At 43.1% G+C, this 16,356-nt stretch overlaps 1 protein-coding gene across 12 annotated transcripts in view; it reads right to left on the minus strand.

Annotated features, from left to right (window-relative positions):
* The window catches only part of BEND7 (BEN domain containing 7), an 87,186-nt gene that overhangs the window by 24,081 nt on the left and 46,749 nt on the right, over positions 1 to 16,356 (minus strand). For all 12 annotated transcript variants that reach the window (XM_061436078.1, XM_061436084.1, XM_061436081.1 and 9 more), the window contains one exon: positions 12,939 to 13,164. In XM_061436078.1, coding sequence (XP_061292062.1) covers positions 12,939 to 13,164 — 226 coding nt within the window. The remainder of the gene's footprint in view (positions 1 to 12,938; positions 13,165 to 16,356) is intronic.

Here is a 16,356-nt window from a genome sequence, read left to right on the forward strand (position 1 = left end):
CTCCCCCCCGCCCCCCCAGGAGAGGGTAGTGTCTCAAGACCTTACATGGCAGTTGGGAGTAAGTCTACATCCCACAGTGCTCCTTTCATTGTCCCCAAACTGGTGGGACTTGGAGGTTTGAACAGTCTTGGGGAATCAGCCATTCTCAAAGATCAAAGGCCAGAGAAGAGTCTAGAGGAAAAGAACTAGATCCCTTGTCTCTTTTTTGTAAATTTGGTTTTGGCTACAGTGGTGTCTGTGTCTAAGAGGAAGTGCCTCTAGTGGTGTCTTACATTAAACAAATTTAATTTTAATTTACTTTTATCTAAGGAAGGCCTCAAGGTCTTCCCTGGTCTCTCAGCAGTTAAGAACCCTCCTGCAATGTAGGAGATGCCAGAGACGTGGTTTCCATCCCTGGGTCAGGAAGATCCCCTGGAGGAGGAAATGGTCACCCACTCCAGTATTCTTGCCTGGAAAATCCCATGGACAGAGGAGCCTGGTGGGCTACAGTCCTTGGGGTCCTAAAGACTTAGACATGACTGAGCGTGAGCACACACACATGAGGAACCCCTCAGTAGGGCTCATCTGTAACACAACTAGTGAGAAATGTAATACTTTCCTTTGGCTTGTGGTGCAGCACGTGGCAACATGTTCACTTCCTGTGCTGGATGTGTTTCAAGGGGATGAATTATACCTGCTAAATATTAAGGTCTGGTTAATAACAAACTTTGACCTAATGGTGTTTCACTATATACCTCCTTTTTTGGCAAAGAGAAATGTTTCAAGATCATAGATGAAATTCTGCTTGCAAGTCATCCTGGAAATAATATAACTCCTTTACTTCAGAGATCAGGAACTGAGAGGTTCGGGTGAAACGAAATTTAAAAGCTCAGGAATCATCAACTCAAATAGTTGGGCAGTGGCATAAACCACGCGCCCACTGAGTGGCTAAGCATTGCTTGCCAGGACGCTTCTCTGTGTATCTGTTCTTTATAGAAACAAATGAAGGGAAAGTGCTGAGTTTTCCTCTTGGTTTTTAAAGCTAGGATTCTTGGCTTGTGAACTTTTGAAGTCATTCCATGAGATCCTGAGTGCACCTGCTGGCCAGTTAATAGTCATAGGACCAGAATGAGTGATGACATATTTGGGAAACTCAGGGACCATTCTGTCCCTCACCACCACCTAAATTCAGAGACGGCCGAGATGGGAAGGACAAGAATGACGAGATGTGCGAGCAGTGGGGGTGCTGAGGTCTCGCCCATGGGAATCAGGTCAGCAGAGCAACACACTCACCCCATCCCTGCCTCCATCCACCCGTGGCTGATGTTGCAAGTGAGCATGGCAGTGAAGATGCTGGGCGTTAGGACAGGGCTGATGCCCCGGAGCTGGGGTTCTATTTCCTCTTCTTTCTTAATGGTGAACAACTCCTTTCTAATTGAGATTGGCTTAAGGAAATTTGGGAGTTATGTCGAGACTGACAAGAGGAAGTTCTCAATCTTTCAGTACTTTCCTTTTGAGCCACCGAGGTTCTGTGATGACAGATGCTAAGAAAACACAGGGATGGATAAGTATGCTGACATTATCAAGAAGCCTTGAGATGGTAAAGACAGAAAATGGCACATTTAGCTTGCTTTGGGATTCAATTTGGGAGTTTATTTAAAATCAAAATCCCATGAGGAAATTATTTCACTTTACCTTTTGGAGATGATTACTTTCTGGTGTGAATGAAAGTGGGAAAAACTACACTTCCTATATTGCATACTCTGGTGGCTGCTCTTTGATACATAATGATAATTCATGCTTTCAGAGGCGCCACAGAATACAAATTAGGTTTTACATACAGGATCGCTTTGATGGTCTTGACTGACAAGATTTATACCATCCTCAACTGCTCTATACCACCTGATTTGTCTGTTACTGTTGTTTCTTCTATCTTCAAACTGATAATTCTGCCTTCTCTAATTTCAGTGGCTCTCTTCCAGCTGGTCATGGAGAAGTTTTGTGCTTACCCTAGTTTCATGTCCTGTGGGGTAGAGTTGTTTTGATTTTTAAGACACCAGCTTCTTCAGTGAGGATGAACTGACTGCCTAATTCCCTCTATCCATCTTTCCTTCCTTCCTGCATTTATTGATCATTAACTGCATTTCACATGCCAAGGAACATGCAAAGCAAATATCCCCCATGTAAGATTTGCCCTCTAGGTGCCCATAGTCTTGGAAAGATAAGATGTCCAAGCACAAGTAGGATGACCAAAGATCCAGATTTTCACTGGAGAGTTCAAAATGCCTGTTTTCCCCGTGAAGCGATTAACAGCACCATTTTCACTCTCAAAGGGTCCAGTTTGGACAATAAATGATAGAGCCATCCTCCACCTAAACCATGAGTAGCAAAGCTAAGGGTTAGGATGTACTGCTAAGCTGTATAAAGGTAACGTGTGCTATAAGAATTTAGAGAAAGGAAAAATCGATGGAGGCTCAGGCACCAGGAGAGAGTCTCACTGTCAAGGTAATGAGACCTGGGCTGGACAAGAAGAATGGGCAGGATTTGTCTACAAAGAGAGAAGAGCATTGTAGCCTGGGGAACATAGCGAGACTCAAAGTCCAAGACAAGCAAGTGATGCTTAAGGAACAGTGTCAGTACTGGGCTGGTTCACCACGTAGGAGCCTGGGGGAAATGTGGTCAAGCTCTGGGGAATCTGGGGAAAGGCCAGAGACTGCACTTGATTTAACAGGCAAATAGGAGGTAGGAAAAATGCCATGGGCTCTTATCTTACAAGTGGCTGTTAGTATACCGTTAGTACAACGTAGATGAAGAAGTGAGGGGTAGGAAGTATATTTAAAAAGTGTTTCTGCAGAACTTCAGGGTCAAAGTGATAGACAGCTGGACTAGGATGGTGTCAGAGAAGCTGAAGCAGGAGAATGCTGATGCTGCTGTCAATAATGATGTGTCTGGTGGTCCAGTGGTTAAGACTCTGTGCTTCCACTGCAGGGATTGTGGGTTTGATGCCTGGTCGGGGAACTAAGATCCTGCATGCCAAGTGGTACAGCCAAAAAAAAAAAAAAAAAAAAATTCCTGCCAGGGGATGTTAGTGTAAGAAGGCCCAAGCCACCTTTCAGGTGTTGCACGCTTCGGTAAGAAGGACCAGCCCTGACTCTAGAAAGAGGCCAGGGCAGGTCCCCTCATCTTCTAGTGGTCAGGTTGGATGGCCTGCCTGTCTTGGTTCCTGCTGTCGCCTGTCTCCTTTGCACCTGGTTTCCATTCACATTTCTAGTTAAGATTTTCCCCTACTTAGTTGTAGGTGGCTAAGCTGCTTCCATGTGGGACGGGTGGTGATGGAGAGATGTGGGGACTCCTGTACGTAACATAAGGGCTGCTGGATGGACTCTGTGATCAAAAGCAAAGGGTTGACAAGGGGACGATATGGTTCTGAGAAATACCAGGAGCTGATGATGGAGAAGCATCACAATCAAACCAAGTGCCAGAAGGAAGAAAGAAGATCCTGGAAACACAGTCAGCATAACAGAGACTTGACTATAGGGAGAGTCAGTACGAAAACCAGACTAATTCCAAGAGGCAGCGTCTCTCTTTTCTAAGACAGCTGCAGCCAGGCCTGCTGTTATACGGAGATGTCTTCTAGGCACCCACAATCCATGACAGCTTTCAGTTCAATCTGAAATAAAGGCCCATGGATTTTGAGGCATTTTCTTAATGGAAACTGACATGTATCCTAGGTTTTTTGTGAGCTGACCACCAGTCCCTGGTACCACAGTGACAGCAAATATCCCACGATCATTGCATAGACATCTGTGGGGCAGCTGTCCAAGCGAATGTCAATTCCCGAGTCTCAGAAGTCTGCTGAGTCTCTTGTAGGAGACAGTCAATAACTGTTCATGGAAATGAATTAAAATAATTGCCAGATCACTAGCACCAATGATAGGTCCAAGAGAAAAGCAATGAGGAATGTAATTTGACTAGTTTGGGACTTATTATCCAATTCCGCTTCCTGGAAATGGGAAGGAAAACAGAGACGAGGCATTACCTGAAGATGCTGATGAGCATTTCAGATTAGCCGCGCAATTCAGGGATTTAAAGAATGGTGAGGTGGGCTAAGCAGAAAATACTGCTGCTTCTGTCCAGGGCTGTGGCTAGGCCACGTCATACTGTGCCGTGGCTAGAAATTAGAAAGGTACCTCTCCCTTGGGACATATGACTAGCATCTGCCAGAAAACTGTCATAAGAGATAAACAAATCGACAGTGTCCACCCCAGGAAGGGTGCCTGTAACATCACAAAGTGCCTAGTCATGTTGTGGTGGCCCTGCCTGTGCGTCAGAAACCCACCTCTTTTGACAGGAGGCTGTTTACTTCAGCCCCAGCTGTGGTGTTGAAAGGCAGGCTGGGTGAGAATTCAGTACCCGGGACTTAGAACTGAGTCCCTGTGAGTTAATCCATGGCGGGCTCCAGTCTGTGATGAAATGGGGTGAAGACAACATCAACAAAAGCCACAGCGTCCTTCTCAACAAACATCTCTATGTGTCCCTTTGCTCCTTATGTAGATGGACTTGTCACTTTGAGGAAGGGGAGGAGGTTCCTTTTCTGAGCTTACAGATGATCAGTGACAAATGAGGGGCAATCTGGCTACTCCCTATGGCCCCAATCCCAAGTTTTCTGGTTCATTAAGTCTGGGATGGGGCTGAGGCAGCTTTAAGAAGCGCAGCCCCAGGTACTTACTTCCCTGGCAGTTCAGTGATTAGGACTTCGCCTCCCAATGCATGGGGTGCAGGTTCGATCCCTCCCACTTAGCTGGGGAGCTAAGATTCCACGTGCCTCAAGGCCAAAAAACCAAAACATAAAAAACACAAGCAATATGGTAACAAATTCAATAAAGACTTAATACTTAAAAAAAATAAAAAAGCACAGCCCAGGTTGAAAACTCCTGAGGGTAAACTATGTTTGCATCCATGGCAATTGGCATTTATATTCATGAAGTTAAACACTCGAAGGTAAACAGCTTGGCGAGGACTCAGGCCCTATGCTTAGAAAAGACTTTAAACTGTTCTGGAGGTGAAAGGCTCCAATGTCTTACTGTGTTGAAGATTCACTAATCTTACTCTGTAAGTTAACCTTTTCCATTCTCTTTGCATCTAGGACACTACTCATCCTTCAAGGTTGAGTTCCAACGTCACCTGTTCCGTGAGCCCTTCTCTTAACCGGGATTTGCAATCACTCCATCAGTAATGGGCACCTGATGTACTTTGGCCACCTCATGCGAAGAGTTGACTCATTGGAAAAGACTCTGATGCTGGGAGGGATTGGGGGCAGGAGGAGAAGGGGACGACAGAGGATGAGATGGCTGGATGGCATCACTGACTCAATGGGCATGAGTCTCAGTAAACTCCGGGAGTTGGTGATGGACAGGGAGGCCTGGCGTGCTGCAACTCATGGGGTTGCAAAGAGTTGGACACGACTGAGCGACTCATCTGATCTGATCTGATCTGATGTTCATTCTGTCCTGTCTTGGAGATGGTGCTAGGTTCAGCTCACTGTTTACAGCTCTGTCGCTCTTTGGGACTGCACACCCTGAAGGTCAGGGCACCTTTTCCCAGCTCTCAACGGGCCGGTAATAAGCCTGAGTGTTGTTAACAGAAATGTCTTGCCTGCTGATGATTTCTAAGTTTGTGAGGTCAATGAAAATACTGCAAATGTTTGGGTGGTCTTGTTACTTAACTGGAATCAGAAAAGCGGCCAAGACCACGTCTTCTGTGTGACACTGTTTGGTGTGGAAGTTGGGGCAAAGTGCTCCAGATATGCCATTGAGGAGGAGTCTGGGCAAATGCTTGCCAAGAACAGAGATGACTCTCTGTGTAGCGACAATAGAGCCTCCCAGCATACTACACATGTGTTTATTGATCCACACACTAGTCTCCGGCTGAGTCTGGCTATGCCCTTTTTCCACTTTGGGAAACGAGGCAGTTCATCCCTCAAGTCCTGGGGAGCCACTGAGGGTGTGTCTGAAACCAGAACCCTTGTGTCAGACGACAGGAAAAAATCAGGTTAAGCCCCAGACAGTCTAACGGTGAGAGCTGTGGACATAGGTTATCTTGTCATTTGCTCCTGGAGAGACGCAGGGCAGGCTTCAGAAAAGACACACTCTTAGCAACAGAGGGGGATGGACATGTGCAAGAGGGCCAGGCAGCCCAGACAGATGGTGTCTCATTGGAACCAGTCATTACAACCTAAGCTGGGGTGGCGCTGCTCTGCCAAGTATGTGTGTTAGTAACTCAGTTGTGTCCAACTCTCTGTGACCCCATGGACTGTAGCCCACCAGGCTCCTCCATCCACTGGATTTTCCAGGCAAGAATACTGGAATGGGTTGCCATTTTATTCTCCAGGGGATCTTCCCAACCCAGGGATGGAACCCAGGTCTCCTACATTGCAAGCAGAGACGCTTTTCCATCTGAGTCATCAGGGAAGCCCTGCCAAGGGGGTTGTCTGGAAACAGCTGCCATCAGTCACCGGTAGCTGCTTGTTCAAAATCCAGATTCCTGGACTACTCTATACCTACTGAATCAATCTCCAGGAGGGGACCCCAGAAATTGGAATTTTGAACCAATACCTGTGGTAATTCTGATGCACCTTGAAGTACGAGACCAGCTATGGCAGGGGTTGAACATATAGGGTTCCAGGTGCAGAATGATCAAGGTTCAACATCACCCACGTGTTGCTGGGCCTCCATAAAAAGAGGGAGAATGCCAATAACAACAACTAGGTAGTAGTCACAGCCAAGTTATGAACGTGACGTCATTAAATAATCTCTTAGAGTCTGTCATCATATAGTATTCAGGCCTGTCCTGTTTTAAGCTGACCTGATGCATAAACCGATGAACAGATAAATTCACAAATGATTCAGTTCAGTTCAGTCACTCAGTCATGTCCGACTCTTTGCAACCCCATGGACTGCAGCATGCCTGGCTTCCCTGTCCGCAATGGTTAGTCATCTTTTAAAAGGATTCTTTTTTAAAGTAATTTACTTTTTAATTGAAGGATAAATTATGTTTATCCTTTACAGAATTATGTTGGTTTCTGCCAAACATTAACATGAACACTTCCAGTATACAGAACCACAAGAACCACAGAGAAAGAGCATGAAAGTTGTACTGTGACTTCCAACGTTGTAACATGGAAACTAAAAGGATTCTTGAATGAAAGCATTCATTGATTGGCTCTAATGGGCAAACGCTTCACTAGAACTGAATTTACATAAGTGTTGGAAGTCGCACGTGCAGTGGGGCTTGCATGCTCTTTCTCTGTGGTTCTATGTACTGAAAGTGTCTCTTTCCCTAGGGAAAGGATCATGCTTCTATTTTCCTCCCTACTGTCAATGGGACTGATCCTCACTGTCTTCAAAGGAAGACCTGCCCTTGAAACTAGGAAATAAACAGAAGGAGAGCTAAGCTTATCTAGAAATTCATTCTGAATACCACACAACTCACCAGTCATTTCAAATCATTAGCATGGCCACCTTCCCAGTAGAATTTATAAAGAATCCAAAATGCTAAAATTTAAGATAAAAATTTAAAGTAGAGATACCTTTCTTTCTTTTCAATAGTCCTCATAGAAGAAACGAAGTAATGGCTTTGGAGAGACGCCTGGGGTTCAATCTTGGTTTTCCCACTTACTAGCTGTTTCCTTGGAGAAGGCAATGGCAACCCACTCCAGTACTCTTGCCTGGAGAATCCCAGGAACAGAGGAGCCTAGTGCGCTGCCATCTATGGGGTTGCACAGAGTCGGACATGACTGAAGCAACTTAGCAGCAGCAGCAGCAGCTGTTTCCTTTAAGTTTACTTAACTTCTCACAGTCTCAGCTTCCTTTCCCATAAATGGAACGAAAATCGTCAGCATCACAGGGGTATCTGAATGCAAGCTGATGTTTCAGCCTTGTTCTTAAAGAGAGCTCTCAAAGCTCAAAGAAGTTACTATCAAGAAATAAGTAAGGGCTTCCCTGGTGGCTCAGTGGTAAGGAATCTGCCTGCCAATGCAGGAGACACAGGTTTGATCCCTGTTCCAGGAAGATCCCACATGCCGTGGAGCAACTAAGCCCATGTACCACAACTGAGCCTGTGCTCTACAGCCCAAGAGCTGCAACTCCTGAGCCCATGTGCTCTAGAGCCAGTGCTCTGCAATAAGAGACAACATTACAATGAGAAGCCGGCGCACTGTAATGAAGAGTATCCCCCGCTAGCAGCAACTTGAGAAAGTCCTTGCAGTAACAAAGACCCAGTACAGCCGAAAATAAATAAATAAATAAATAAAAGTATTTTTTTAAAAAAAGAAATGACTAAGAAGTCAGATGTAGATTCCACCCCCAAACATATTAAAGTCTATTAGAGACCAGATAGAAAACAGCTATTCACTTTTGGGGGATAAATCCAAGGAAATAAGTAATGATAAAAAAGTGGAGAATAAAGGAGTTCTAAAATGGCAGGGACTTCCTCGGCAGTCCGGTGGTTACGACTCTGCGCTTCCACTGCAGGGGGTGCAGGTTTGATCCCTGGTCGGGGAACCAAGATCCCACTTGCCAAGAGGCACAGCCAAAAAGTTCAAAAAAATAAAATGACAAATATAGACCCTGGATGTCTCTTGAGCTGCTGGAATAAAAGGAGAGGTTTTGGTGGTCTGTTCAGCAGAGCCTATGAAAGGGTGGGTCTCATGAAGTGTCAGAAACACCACCACCCAAGGAGAGCGCCCTCCTGGGGATGTGACGATCCCTGTGGACCATCCCAGCAGGTCAGCAGCCTAGATGCCCCCAAAAGCAGCATCAAAGTTTGTGCTGCATCATGTATTGCATGGAGTGAGCGAAGGGCAGTACAGTGGTTCCTGCAATTGACAAGCAGACATAATTTGCTTTGAATGCAAGAGGATTCAAGAATCTTGTTTGTTGGATAGTACCAGGTTGGCCCAAAAGTTCGTTCAGATTTTTACTCAAGACCATGGAGAACCCTAACGAACTTTTGGCCAACTCAATAATAAAACTCTCTCAACTAATTACTATGAAGCTGAATTAAAAACCAAAACCTAGGCTCTAAAAACAGCTTTACTGCAACTACACTTTCTGAAGAGCCTTCAGACATTAATGATTATGTCAATATCTAACAAAACTCTAAGTCACCCTGCATGGTCTCCTGGCATAAGACATCAAGAACTAGGTGGTCTCTGGCAGGTAAAGCATGAAGGAAGGAAGGCCTGCCTAGGTCCTGACCTCAATGCTGCATCCTGGCTGTAAGATCATTTCCAAATTAAATCTAGGATACTAAACTCTCCTCAGCACCAAAACCCGAGACTCCACTTAATAAGATCCTAAGTTGCTTCTTCCCAGAGTTAAAGTGCTTAGGTGGATGTTTCTAATTAAGGGTCCTTCCATCATCAACACCTCAGGTCATAACCTATAAATGAATTTTTAATGAATTACCAGTAAGTGTTAGCTACCATAAGACAGATGAGACTACGTTGAAAGCATGATCTCTATAAAGAGGTTTATATTTTATTTTCCAGATACTATAGTATGGGGAATATTAATTATCACTACAAAGAGCTATGTTAACAATCCTACAATAAACTCTTGTTTTTTCAGCACATTTCTGTTCCTATCTGTAAGCATTTTACAGGTTTTCCTTCATCTTTGTTCCCATTCTTAACCAACCTTATCACTTTAAAACAAAATCCAGCCCCACTATTGTTTTTACTTTGAAGGTTTTATAAAATTGACTGGTCTTTGTATATCCCTAAGTTGTAAAACTTTGCAAATTAATATAGTATTGGTACACTGTCCCATAAAGGACAGAGGAAGAAAGACAGAACACTTAATATTTGCAAAATCTTTTCAAAGTATGTGGTAGACAGCAGGGGCTACATGAGTAGTCTTGCCATAATTATAAAGAAAGAAACCATTTTATTACTTTGCCAGATTACTGAGATTCAAAAGACTTGGTTGGGGAAATAAGTTTCTTTTTAGCTCTAATAAATAGCAAGAAAAACTGGGTATAATTATTCTGTAAGACCTTAAATTAAGAGTTGCTTAGATTTCTTGGGTCTCTTTCATGTATGCATGTTATTTTGTTATTTTCTCTCTCTCTCTCTTTTTTTTTTTAAAGAACTTTGGGAATCTCCTGGTGGTCCAGTGGTTAGGACTGCGCTTACAGTGCCGGGGATCAGGGTTTAATCCCTGGTCAGAGAACTAAGATGCTGCAGGTCACACAGCTCAGTGATAACCAAAACAAGACAAAACAAAAAAAGAACTTCAGTTGATGACTACTTCCAAAAATCACTTTATATTGTAGTATGTACGTCAATAAATTTTTAGTGAGTCAAAGTATGATATGAAAAGAAGAAAATTAGGGCATTAAGAGAAGTGTATTCAAATTTACATTCAATTTTTGTTTCCATATTTTTGGTTTCATTGGCACTTTATTAACACGTAACAATTTACAGCAACATCTGATGTCAGCTGTTCCAAATTAGGTGTGAGACGCCCTGAGGATGGATGTTTAGTACTAGGCCCACTATGTCAATAAATTAAGGCAAAGAATCCCAGGGACAGAGGAGCCTAGTGGGCTGCCATCTATGGGGTCGCACAGAGCCGGACACGACTGAAGCGACTTAGCAGCAGCAGCATGAGAAACAAAAACTTACGTCCATTCACCCTGCATGTATTTATGGAAACCCGACTGGGTGTAGAGCTCTCAGTGAGGTGCAACAGGTAATAAAAAAAACAGGATGACAAAGCTCGTCCTCAAGGTGCTTGTAAGAAATTGTCAGAAAAATCATGTAAAAATGCTGGCTGATCAGTATGAACAGAATGTTCTCGTTAGAGAGACAAAGCCGACAACTCATTCATAGTTTGAACAAAGATTATAGGAATGCACACAGACCCTCTGAAGAGCGGGATGATGGAAGCCTTTCAGCTTTCTGTGTTTTTTCATGGTTTGGATTTCTTTTTTTAATAAGCATGTGTTATTTTTGTAAGAAGGAAAAGAAATCAAAATAAAAATGTTTCTATGAATCAACACTGGAAGCAAACAGTGAATATATGATATCTGTTGACTTAGGCTGTTGGTGCCTTATGGGTGGATTTCTGTCTGTCTTAAAGTTATTGTGTTTGCTTGTTGCCCTAAAAGAATTTTTAATGCCAGGTTTAATTCAACAAAAAAAGAGTATGGAAAATTAAAGTTCTTTGGTTTGAATAATCTGCTCTACAATGAACTAGGTCTGAAGAGGGCTCATTGCCATTTTTATTTCTAGCTAAAGAGGAGAGATGTGAAGAAGATTAAGGTGTGTTTTCTACTTCTGTTTGTAATACACTTTCTCAGGCTATGGTATCATGTCCAGTCTAAATGGAAAATGGTAGAATAAAACCCGTATCGGTTTGATATGTGTAATGATATATTTCATTATTATATACGATTAGGGTAACTCTTCTACTGTCATTAAAATGAAACATGGTCTTTTATGATTCCCTAATTTCCAAACACTTTCATACTGTTAATATACTGCCCTGGAAAAAAAAGAAAATTAAAACAATTCTTGGCTACATTGCAGCATGTTTAAGAGCTTCAGCATGAAAAGCATCATCAGCCTTGACCTTCATGTTTCCACAAGCCCCAGCCACATTAAATCCAAACGGGACCCTTCTTCACTTCAGCAAGTCCTAGTTACATCACTGACTATTTTTCAAATTCTGTAATCTTGTTTTCAGTGTCACTTCAGGCTGAATCATTCTTTTCAGAAGTGGCACCGATTGTGATAATCTCTGTAGCTTATTTACTACAACTCAACTGTCACTTTAAGTGAAAAAACTCTGTTGGAGAATAAGAAATTTTCTGCTAATGAAGGCTCATGTGCTCCTGGCCATGAACAAAGGCTGTGTGGTACTTGCTAGCTCCATTTAAAAACTGTATTATTTTCAAAAGTCAGTCGTGGGTTTCCAAGTATACTCTAAGTGCTATTACGTTCATTGACTCATTTTGCGGGGACCAAAAGGTAGAGGCTGGGGGTGCTTTCTGCGTGCCAGTCCCAGTCCACAGCCAGGAAGGAACATTCCGGTCAGTGATGCTAGAGGGACTAAGGCTTGGCCCCAAATTTCATGTTCATGGTGGCTGTGTTTTATATTTGCCAATTCATTGACATTCTTCCTGAAAGTCACACTGAAATGCTTCTATTACCTAAAATTACTTTTATCAGAATCCTAAATAAAGACGTTAAAATTAAGGAATACGAAAAATTAAATTAAAAAATACATCCAGGATGTGGAACTGGAATTAAATGAAGATCCACGTATGCATGCACCTGGCTATCCTAATGCAGTGAGATTCAGACACAGCTTCACAGGTGTGAATGGGGAGACACAGGGTCTTGTCTACACGTAACTGGCACAACTCATGTCACAAAACCCCAGGGAGCAGAGTAGGGTCTGGCTTCACACTAGGTTCACTTCCACTTAGGGTGTTTTTAGAAGCAGTGACCCGGTAAAGCAACTTCTCAACTTTGGAGAGAACTGTTTTACCTTCTTTCAAAAGAGCATCACAGCTGTATTCCTTCTGACAACTAAAAATCTAAGTAGAAATCCTATGTTGAGGAAGTTCTTAGTGTGAAATGACTAAGAGGAAAACGTACTTTCATTTTCAAAGTTAATTAAGGAACGACTTTGTTTTGGTTCTGCAGCAGATCAGACTGGCTTTTAAATTCTGATTTTAACAAGTTAACATCACCTTGAAACAGCAAGTTCTAGTGGTATCTGGGGCGGAGGGTTAAGGAGTTCATACCCAAAAGCCATGCCAGTGGGCAGATGTCCAAAGGCAAGTTAAGTTCACCTCTAAGTTCACTGACTACAGTTGCAGCTGCATCTTTATGGAATGAAGGCAAAGCTTAACAAAGACCCCGTTAAAATGAAATGAGGCAGACCAACCTTTTATTGCACCCACAATATTTTGGTCTAGTCCTTTCCGGTTGTCATTGAGTCCTCTTTTCCTCTTCCCATTGGGTAAGGAGTTAGCCAAAGTCTTGTCATCAAAAAATGCACACACCAGTTTTCTAAACAGAAGGCTTCCTGAGCGAGTGTAGTTTGACAATATAGAGTCCAGCTGAGATTTAGGCATAAACACATCGAAGCCTTCAGCAAGTTGCACTTCTGGCTACCAAAAGAACATAAATATGTCATTAAAAGCAAGATTTGAAGTTACCAACGTTGGGCATATGTGCAACAAAAAAACATCACCAGCTCTTGCAATGGCCATATATCGTGAAAACCACACAGCCTCAGCTTTGTGTGCCAGTGTTTGCGATTTACAAACCCAATGACTAGTTGTAATTCACCAACAAAATGCTCTAATTCCAGTATTAAATCTCGTCAAAAACAGTGCAAAGGAGTATACTGAAAAAGCATTCTCGTCCTCAGAAACTGAGTTAAGAGAAAGCTGGATAATTTCCAAAGCATTTAAGTCTAGAGCTACCCAGGGGACTTGAGATTTCTGGGTGAAATGTCTTCATTTTGTAAAGGAAGGAACTCAGGCCTAAAGAGATCATAACAAAAATAACTTAAAAAAATAATTTCAAGGTATTCAATTGCATTACAGTTTACAGATCACTTTCTCCTGCATTAAATAATTTGATCTCATTTGCCTATGGACATGGGGCTACCCCAAACGTCTCATGCTCTTTGTACTAGGCCAGTGGTTTTTAGCTGTGGAACTGTTATTTTTTCCCCCCAAGGAAAACTTACGTCAACTAATGTATAAAATAAACAAAAATCCTGAGCAGATGCCCTGACCCCTGCTTTGGGGAGGGAAATCTGAAGCTCTATTTCAGAGCACCATTGGGAAACCAGTGCTTCCCTGCTGGGGATTTCCTGGCTGGGGGATACTGGGTCAGAGGACTGATAAGGGGCCTTTCAACCTGAACTCTACCATATAAGCTCTGTGTATATGCCATGGATGTTTACAACCCATCCTTTCATCTTTCAACCCGCTCATACCATTTCCTTTTCAAAGCTTTTCTTAGCTCCTTCTTTCCCAAGGAGACTTGGGGGAAAAATTTTTATTCATTCATTCATTTATTGGCTGTGCCAGGTCTTAGCTGTGGCACTCAGGATCTTCAATCTTCATTGCAGTATTCACAATCATTTTTTTAGTTGCAGCATGTGGGATCTAGTTCCCTCAACAGGGATCAAACCTGGCCCCCCTGCATTGGGAGTGTGGAGCCTTAGCCACTGGACTATCAAGGATGTTCATATTTATCTGATTGTATTTATTATACTGTATTATAATTATTGATTAGATTGTGGCCCTTCCTGATGTCTAGAACTCAGGCTTTATGTCTCCAGGGCCTGGAACACAGTAGGCACTAAATAAATTCTTGTTAAATGGATAAAAGTTCATTAGTCATTACATAAACTACTAAGTCATTTACTACTGATTAGAACATGATGACTTTAAAATAGTAACTTTAGGGTGAAGAAATGCAATTGGTAAACTTTCCTTTGAAAAAAAGTCAGCAGGAAATCTCACTTAAGATATATCATAAAAGCTAATTCTTAGATATCTTATTGCAAACTTGGCTAACCTGATGCTACTTTAGATTTTTTAAATCATATGAGACATGTGAGGATTTGGGTCTTGTTTTTCTCCTGGAGAACAGGAATTATTGTTTGTCCTATTGCTTCTCAAAATGCATAGCTATGTGCACTATGCCCTGTGGTCAGAGCAAAAGGTTCAGGGCTCATGGTCAGTCACTGAGTCGTGTCCAACCCTTTGCGACCCCACAGACTGTACCTATCCATGGAGTTCCAGTCTCCTGCATCTCCTGCATTGGCAGGCAGATTCTTTACCACTGGTGCCACCTAGGCTTGGGGAAAGGCTTAAATGATTCAGACTGTGTGGGGACCATCTAGGGCCCTGCTCCTCCTCCCAAGTGGAATTCTCAACTGGATTTTCCAGAAAATCATCTCTCTTCTCTGCTTTGCTCTCCCATTTGGCTTTTGGTCTCTGAATGCGCAGTGAATATCACTTTAAAAACAGTGTTGCCGGGTGGGTCCCTGGCTTTTTGCCCCTCGATGCTGGTGATGGTCTGCAGAGGAAGCTGACGGGAGCCAGGGTCTGGGCCCCCAACTCCTGGGACAGAAGCTGTACACTTGGGCAACTCAAGGCACATCTGTTGAATGACTCAATGTAGAAATGTTAGGATTGAAGGAATTCTACATCAAAATCTAAGATAAAGTTGTATCCATAGTCACAATTTTATTTTGCACATCCTATGGTTGCCTAATTTAGACCTTTTATGCTAAATGAACTGACCAGATTTTTGCTGAATGCTCCTATACCATTTGAAAACCATTTAAAAAGAATCCCTGTCTACTTTATAGAAATAGCAACTCACAGCTATTTGAAGATCCGGGGGTTTAGGCGGGTGGTACAGAAGCTCTTAAATTTGCAAGAGAGAAAAGGGAAAGATGAACCATGGTCTCTCATTCATGTATGTCTGCTGGACTGATAACCACCAAGCAGGGGTTTAGAGCAGCCACCCGACCTCTGAGACTCCTAGTACCTCCCCTTGGATTCATCGTGTAGGACTTGAACCTGGTTTGAGAGACTGACCTAGACTAGCCCACCAGGCAGGACTGGCCACTCCTTTCTTCACAGGCGCAGTGTTTTCTATGAACTACATTTCTGGCAATTTTCATGATGCATTTGTTTAGTTGGGAGTTTGTGTTTCTCATCAGAATGTGTACTGTCTTTGGCATTCAGAGTGCCAAACACCCGGCTAGCAGCGCCTGATAGATTTTTCTCAGAATGAACAAAACACTATGGAAGAATTCATTCAAAATGACTAGTATTGATTTCGAGGTCTTTTATCCCCACATAAAGGAAGTGGCTGTGGAAGTCAGCTGTGCCCTAGTCCAGCCCGCCAGCTTTCTCCTAGCAGGGCCCGTGCTGGCTGGGGGAGCAAGCTACCAAGAGAACACGGCCCTGACTCAATCAATATTTACTTGGCATCCTCCATGTGGAAGGAGTTTAAGGTCGGGCTCACCAGATGAAACATGTACATAAACCCCGATCATACAGAGTGGAGAATGACCAATGCTGCAAGAAGGGTAAGGACCACTAGGCAGAGTTGGCCGGTGACGGGAGAAGGGATTTGGGTAGAGGGGGCAGGATAGCATTTTATTAGGACCTTGGAGGTTTTAGGACTTCGGAGAGATGCAGTTGCTGTTTGGGGCATCTGCTCCGACTCCTAAAACTAAGCATCTGGAGGTTTCTGTGGAGCTGAGACTCCCTATGGGATCAGAGCAGTGTTCTGATTTCTGAGATGCTATCCCGATGCATGAGCTG

This window comes from Bos javanicus, chromosome 13, assembly GCF_032452875.1.
Source record: "Bos javanicus breed banteng chromosome 13, ARS-OSU_banteng_1.0, whole genome shotgun sequence".
Lineage (NCBI taxonomy): Eukaryota > Metazoa > Chordata > Mammalia > Artiodactyla > Bovidae > Bos > Bos javanicus.